This window comes from Megalops cyprinoides, chromosome 8, assembly GCF_013368585.1.
Source record: "Megalops cyprinoides isolate fMegCyp1 chromosome 8, fMegCyp1.pri, whole genome shotgun sequence".
NCBI classification, from domain to species: domain Eukaryota; kingdom Metazoa; phylum Chordata; class Actinopteri; order Elopiformes; family Megalopidae; genus Megalops; species Megalops cyprinoides.
Window position 1 is genome coordinate 485,001 of NC_050590.1, and position 7,500 is coordinate 492,500.

General features: G+C 46.1%; 2 protein-coding genes across 2 annotated transcripts in view; one reads left to right on the forward strand and one right to left on the reverse strand.

The window, feature by feature from the left end:
- The window catches only part of LOC118782210 (ubiquinone biosynthesis protein COQ9-B, mitochondrial-like), a 6,971-nt gene extending 3,020 nt beyond the window's left edge, over positions 1-3,951 (reverse strand). Inside the window, exons 1-5 of the mRNA XM_036535512.1 lie at positions 3,884-3,951; positions 1,974-2,784; positions 1,374-1,482; positions 505-632; positions 57-141 (exon numbers count right to left, since the gene is read on the reverse strand). Of these exons, the coding sequence (XP_036391405.1) occupies positions 57-141; positions 505-632; positions 1,374-1,482; positions 1,974-2,784; positions 3,884-3,944 (1,194 nt within the window). The 5' untranslated portion in view covers positions 3,945-3,951. The remainder of the gene's footprint in view (positions 1-56; positions 142-504; positions 633-1,373; positions 1,483-1,973; positions 2,785-3,883) is intronic.
- Positions 3,952-4,028: 77 nt separating this feature from the next.
- ciapin1 (cytokine induced apoptosis inhibitor 1) overlaps positions 4,029-7,500 on the forward strand; it is a 10,110-nt gene continuing 6,638 nt past the window's right edge. Inside the window, exons 1-2 of the mRNA XM_036535757.1 lie at positions 4,029-4,372; positions 6,824-6,986. Of these exons, the coding sequence (XP_036391650.1) occupies positions 6,830-6,986 (157 nt within the window). The 5' untranslated portion in view covers positions 4,029-4,372; positions 6,824-6,829. The remainder of the gene's footprint in view (positions 4,373-6,823; positions 6,987-7,500) is intronic.

The window sequence follows — 7,500 nt, forward strand, 5'->3', positions numbered from 1 at the left end:
TAACATAATGTAATATAAGATAATACATATTATATCCAGGTGGTCGTCACGGTTACCTGTGGCCAGGTGTGGATGTAGGGGATCAGCATCCGGAGCCGGGTCTCCACGGCGACCCGCAGGAACTCGGCAACGGCCTCCGGCCTGGAAGAGAGAGAGAAGGAGTGAGTGTGTGTGCTAGCGTACTTCCCTTAGCGTGTGTACTCGACCTAGCGTAGTTTTCCAGACAGAGTGAGAAAGAAAAGGGAGAAAGAGAGAGAGAGAGAAAGCAGAAAAAGAGAGCGAATGAAAACCAGAGAAAGAGAGAACAAAAACCGGAAAAAGAGAGAGAGAAACCAGAAAAAGAGAGAAAGTGAGAGAACGAAGACCAGGAAAAGAAAGAGAGAGAAAGAAACCAGAAAGAGAGAGAGAGAGAAACAAAACCAGAAAAAAAGAGAGAGAAAGAACGAGAGAAAGAACGAGAAAGACCGAGAGAGAAAGAACGAGAAAGAACGAGCGCGCGCTCACTCCTCCGGCTCGGCTCTCCTCCCCTCCTCCGCCAGGGACTCCGCCAGCTCCGCGTTGCACCTCCTCACGAAGTGCAGGACGAGATCCCCCGCCGTACCGGCGCAGGAGCCCGGGGACACACCTATCGCCTGTAAGGTAATGAGCAGGGGCTAACCGCTAATAATGCAATGTAAAGTAATGAGCAGGGGCTAAACGCTAATAATGTAATGTAATGTAATGAGCAGGGGCTAAACGCTAATAATGTAATGTAATGTAATGAGCAGGGGCTAACCGCTAATAATGCAATGTAAAGTAATGAGCAGGGGCTAAATGCTAATAATGTAATGTAATGAGCAGGGGCTAAACGCTAATAATGTAATGTAATATAATGAGCAGGGGCTAAATGCTAATAATGTAATGTAATGTAATGAGTAGGGGCTAAATGCTAATAATGTAATGTAACAGGACTACATTTCCCATGATGCTAAATGGCAATAATCTAATATAATGAGCAGGGGCTAAAGGCTAATAATGTGATGTAATGTAATGAGCAGGGGCTAAACGCTAATAATGTAATGTAATGAGCAGGGGCTAAACGCTAATAATGTACTGTAATGTAATGAGCAGGGGCTAAAGGCTAATAATGTAATGTAATGAGCAGGGGCTAAACGCTAATAATGTAATGTAATATAATGAGCAGGGGCTAAATGCTAATAATGTAATGTAATATAATGAGCAGGGGCTAAATGCTAATAATGTAATGTAATATAATGAGCAGGGGCTAAATGCTAATAATGTAATGTAATGTAATGAGCAGGGGCTAAATGCTAATAATGTAATGTAATGTAATGAGCAGGGGCTCGTAACCGGAAGGTCGCCTGCTTCGGTACCTCCGCGCCGGCGGCGATCGCCTCGGCCGACCAGCCGAGACGAGGCACAAACTCCAGCGCCGCCGTCAGGACCCGGGCCTCCAGCGGCTCTTCGGCTCCAAGCCCCCCGCTGCGCAAAGCATCGTGGGAAAAATAAACCCCATTACATTGCATTATTAGCCTTTAGCCCCTGCTCATTACATTACATTACATTATTAGCATTTAGCCCCTGCTCATTACATTACATTACATTATTAGCATTTAGCCCCTGCTCATTATATTACATTGCATTATTAGCATTTAGCCCCTGCTCATTACATTACATTACATTATTAGCGTTTAGCCCCTGCTCATTACATTACATTACATTATTAGCGTTTAGCCCCTGCTCATTATATTACATTACATTATTAGCGTTTAGCCCCTGCTCATTACATTATTAGCATTTAGCCCCTGCTCATTACATTACATTACATTATTAGCCTTTAGCCCCAGCTCATTACATTACAATATTAGCATTTAGCGTTAGCGCTTAACCCGCTTACACAGGTTACAGTTTCATCCATTTATACAGCTGGAATCGAACTGGCGACCTTCCGGTTATGAGTTACGGCTGCTTACCTGGTGTCGGGTTGTGGGGGGTCTTCTCCGGTCGCTTCCGGTTCAGGTGGAGACAGGGTCGCGTCCTGTCGTGATGCGGTCACTTCTTCTCCAGATGAAGCCACTTCCTCTTCGGGTCGAGACCCGGTCACCTCCTGTTCGGGCGCAGAGGCGGTTGCAGGCACTTCCTGGTCGGGCGTAGTCTCGGATTTGAACATATCCTGTTCTGGTGCAATCCCAGACGTAAGCACTTCCGGCTCTGGTGTTGTCGGGGATGTGAACCCTTCCTGTTCCGGTGCAGACCCAGATGTAAGCACTTCCGGCTCTGATATAGTCTGGGATGTGAGCCCTTCTTGTTCCGGTGCAGACACAGAGGTGAACACTCCCTCTTCAGGTGTAGTCTCGGATTTGAACACATCCTGTTCCGGTGCGGACCCAGACGTAAGCACTTCCGGCTCCGACGTAGTCTGGGTTGTGAACCCTTCCTGTTCCGGTGCAGTCCCAGACGTAAGCACTTCCGCCTCAGGACTAGTCTCAGATTTGAACCCTTCTTGTTCCGGTGCAGACCCAGACGCAGGCACTTCTTCTTCGGGTCTAGACCCAGAGGTAACCACTACCTGCTCAGGTCGAGACCCAGACGTAGGCACTTCCGGCTCCGGTGTCGTCGCGGATTTGAGCACATCCTGTTCCGGCGCAGACCCAGACGTAACCACTACCGGTTCGGGTCTAGACCCAGATGTGGGCGCCGCTACTTTGCCGGGCGTGGACTCGTCCTGCGCCCGCCGCAGCGGCGGGGGGTTGGGTCGGAACCCGCGCCGGGGTGGTGCTATCCCTGCGGGGGCCACAGAAGGCTCAGTTACGTTACGGCGCTAACGCTACATGCTAAACATCCTATGCTAATGCCTCAATCTCTAAACACCCCATGCTAATGCTACATGATAGACGCCCTATGCGCTAAACACCTTATGCTAATGCTGAACGCTGCTCATGCCCCTGCTCATTACATTACATTACATTATTAGCATTTAGCCCCCGCTCATTACATTACATTACATTATTAGCATTTAGCCCCCGCTCATTACATTACATTATTAGCATTTAGCCCCTGCTCATTACATTACATTACATTATTAGCGTTTAGCCCCTGCTCATTACATTACATTACATTATTAGCATTTAGCCCCCGCTCATTACATTACATTATTAGCATTTAGCCCCTGCTCATTACATTACATTACATTATTAGCATTTAGCCCCCGCTCATTACATTACATTACATTATTAGCCTTTAGCCCCTGCTCACTACATTACATTACATTATTAGCCTTTAGCCCCTGCTCATTGCATTACATTATATTATTAGCATTTAGCCCCTGCTCACTACATTACATTAATTATAAGCGTTTAGCATCATGGGAAATGTAGTCCCGTTACATTACATTATTAGCATTTAGCCCCTGCTCATTACTTTACATTACATTATTAGCGTTTAGCCCCTGCTCACTACATTACATTATAAGCGTTTAGCATCATGGGAAATGTAGTCCCGGTACATTGCATTATTAGCATTTAGCCCCTGCTCATTATATTACATTACATTGTTAGCATGTAGCATCAGCTCTTATCCAGAGCCGCTTACGCAGGCTACAGTTTTATCCGTTTATACAGCCGGAATCGAGCTGTCAACCTTCGGGTTACGAGCCTAGCGCGTCGCTGCTAAGCTAACCCCGCTACCCGTACGTGACCGCGGTCAGGCAGCTGCCCTTCCAGCTCACCTTGGCACGCCCACAACCCCATAGCGTCGAGTCCCGCCCTCCCAAATCAAAGCCCCGCACCCTAACCCCCTCTACCGGCGCAAGTTCGTCCGGGACTCGAACCCCAACCCCTCCAAAACGCTCCCCTCCGCCCCCTCCACCCACCCAGCTCCTCACCGGTTCGAATCCCCCGCAGGACTCCCCCGAAACGCAGCCCTCTGAGCAGCAGCGCCGCCATGTTGCGCGTCGAGTCCCTCCCCTCCCCCTCCCCTCCCCCTGACGTCACTCCCCCACCCTCCCCCGACGTCACTCCCTCCGCGACGCGTCGCTTCAACACGACGTCACTACCATAGAGCTCTTCTTGTTTTCGTGCTAAAAAAAAAAAGGACGCGAACCTTCGCCGGTATCGATCCGATCGCGACTCGCTTCGTCTTCATAACTCATAATCCATAACTCAGCCCCCCAGGCACCACGTCTGATCACGGTCGAAGCCCGTTTTTTTTCCCCGTTCTAATAATTCAAAACTTTATTTAAAACGCGGCTAATTAGCTTAGCCGCCTTTCGCCCCTTGATCTCGCCGCTGCGTCACGCTTCGGATCCGAACCTACAACCCGTTTTTTTTCGCAAATCCGGACGAATCTGAGCCCGGATCTCGCTTCATAGCAGGTAAGACTCCATATTCCGTCATAATTCATCATATTTCATCTCAAATTCATAAAGATATTTCGCGTTATGAGCGTTAGCCGCCGGCTAACTGCATGCGTTTGAGGGAACAGATACCCCACGTTAGCTTTCTCCTCTCTAATAACTCATAAAACACCTTATTAATCTACAAAATCGTGGTTTCAAATAAGCACACGAAAGGAATAAACCTAAATTATGGTGGTTTATGATGAGTAAATCATATTAATAAAGATCTATATCATATATATACTACATAACATGTCTATATGTTCAATATTTCATATACTATATAGTATAAATCGTTCTTTTAAAGCTATTTAGAAGTTACAACATCGGCTGTATGGCTAATTTTACGGCTAATTTTTTGTTACCAATCCATAATCGATAATCAAAAAACGATATTTTGGTTCATAATCGTGTGGCTAACTCCATTAGCCTCTCAGTAAAGCAGGGAGAGAGCTGCCTGTTAGCTGTTAGCGTTTGGGTAGCTTTTATTTATCCAGCTAATATTACAATATGTATTTAATATAATAGCTTATAGCTAATTTTACGGCTGCGTTTTGTTAATAGTTCATAGTCAATAATCAAAAACGATAAATTGGTCCATAGCCGTGTGGCTAACTTTATTAGCCTGTCAGTAAAGCACGCAGAAAGCTGCCGGTTAGCTGTTAGCTATAGCGTTTGGGTAGCTTTTATTTATCCAGCTAATATTACAATATGTATTAAATATAATAGCTTATAGCTAACTGTACGGCTGAGTTTTGTTAATAATTAATAATCAAACAGCTTATTTTGGTCCATACTCGTGTGGCTAACTGTATTAGCCTGTCAATAAAGCACCAGAAACGGCTCTCTGTTAGCCGTAGCGTTTGGGTACCGTTAATTTATCCAGCTAATATTACAATATCTCATCTAAATATGTTATGTATATAATATAGGAGCTTATAGCTAATTATGCGGCTGCGTTTTGTTAATAATTAATAATCAAATAGCATATTTTGGTCCATACTCGTGTGGCTAACTTTATTAGCCTGTCAGTAAAGCAGGTAGAAAGCTGCCGGTTAGCTGTTAGCTATAGCGTTTGGGTAACTTTAATTTATCCAGCTATATTACAATATATTATCTAAAGATATTATGCATATAATATAGCAGCTTATAGCTAATTATACGGTTTAGTTTTGTTATTAATTAATACTCGTGTGTCATATTTTTGTCCATACTCATGTGGCTAACTTTATTAGCCTGTCAGTAAAACAGGTAGAAAGCTGCCGGTTAGCTGTTAGCTATAGCGTTTGGGTAACTTTAATTTATCCAGCTATATTACAATATATTATCTAAAGATATTATGCATATAATATAGCAGCTTATAGCTAATTATACGGTTTAGTTTTGTTATTAATTAATACTCGTGTGTCATATTTTTGTCCATACTCGTGTGGCTAACTTTATTAGCCTGTCAGTGAAGCAGGTAGAAAGCCTCCGGTTAGCTGTTAGCCATAACGTGTGAGGAAACTTATTTAAATTATGATTTTAATAAATGAGAAAATCGCTGGACGGAGTCTGTGACCCTCGTTAGCATAGCATAAAAATACAGACAGAAACACAACCGAGTTAGCTTAGTTTGTTAGCATTATGATGGTGGGTGTCTGCTACGCTATAAGCATTTCTGGCTAAGACCGCCCGCTAACTGAACATAACTTAACCTAACCTGTGTGTGTGTGTCTGTGTCTGTGTGTGTGTCTGTGTGTGTGTGTGTGTGTGTCTGCTACGCTATAAGCATCTCTGGCTAAGACCGTCCGCTAACTGAACATAACCTAACCTAACCTAACCTAACGTGTGTGTGTGTCTGTGTCTGTGTCTGTGTCTGTGTGTGTGTGTGTGTGTGTGTGTCTGCTACGCTATAAGCATCTCTGGCTAAGACCGTCCGCTAACTGAACATAACCTAACCTAACCTGTGTGTGTGTGTGTGTGTGTCTGTGTGTGTGTGTGTGTCTGTGTGTGTGTGTGTGTGTCTGTGTGTGTGTCTGCTACGCTATAAGCATCTCTGGCTAAGACCGTCCGCTAACTGAACATAACCTAACCTAACCTAACGTGTGTCTGTGTGTGTGTGTGTGTGTGTGTGTCTGCTACGCTATAAGCATCTCTGGCTAAGACCGTCCGCTAACTGAACATAACCTAACCTAACCTAACGTGTGTGTGTGTGTGTGTGTGTGTGTCTGCTACGCTATAAGCATCTCTGGCTAAGACCGTCCGCTAACTGAACATAACCTAACCTAACCTAACGTGTGTGTGTGTGTGTGTGTGTGTGTCTGCTACGCTATAAGCATCTCTGGCTAAGACCGTCCGCTAACTGAACATAACCTAACCTAACCTAACGTGTGTGTGTGTGTCTCTCTCTGTGTGTGTGTGTGTGTGTGTCTCCGCCTCTCCCAGGACCCCATGGCGGACCTCGGGGTGTCCCCCGGGGAGCGGGTGCTGCTGGTGTGGGGCCGGGGGGCCCCGCCGGGGGCCCTGAAGGAGCGGGCGGAGTCGCTGGGGGCCGCCGTCGGGCCCCGGGGGAAGGTGTCGGTGGAGAACGCCGAGATGCTTCTGCAGTGTAAGGGGGGAGGGGGCGGGGTTACGGGGGTGTAATTTGAGTAGGGGGCGGGGTTATGGGGGTGTGATTTGAATAGGGGGCGGGGTTAGGGGTGTAATTTGAGAAGGAGGGGGTGGGGTTATGTGTGTAATTTGAGCAGAGGGTGGAGCTACTTCTGCCATAAATGCATAATGTAAAACCTAAATGACTGTAATGTAATTTGAGAAAGAGGGGCGGGGTTATGGGGGTGTAATTTGAGTAGGGGGCGGGGTTATGGGGGTGTAATTTGAGTAGGGGGCGGGGTTAGGGGTGTAATTTGAGAAGGGGGGGGGTGGGGTTATGTGTGTAATTTGAGCAGAGGGTGGAGCTACTTCTGCCATAAGTGGATAATATCAAAGCTAAATGACTGTAATGTAATTTGAGAAAGAGGGAGGGGTTATGGGGGTGTGATTTGAATAGGGGGCGGGGTTACGGGGGGTGTAATTTGAGACGGAGGGCGGGGTTAGGAGTGTAATTTGAGAAGGAGGGCGGGGTT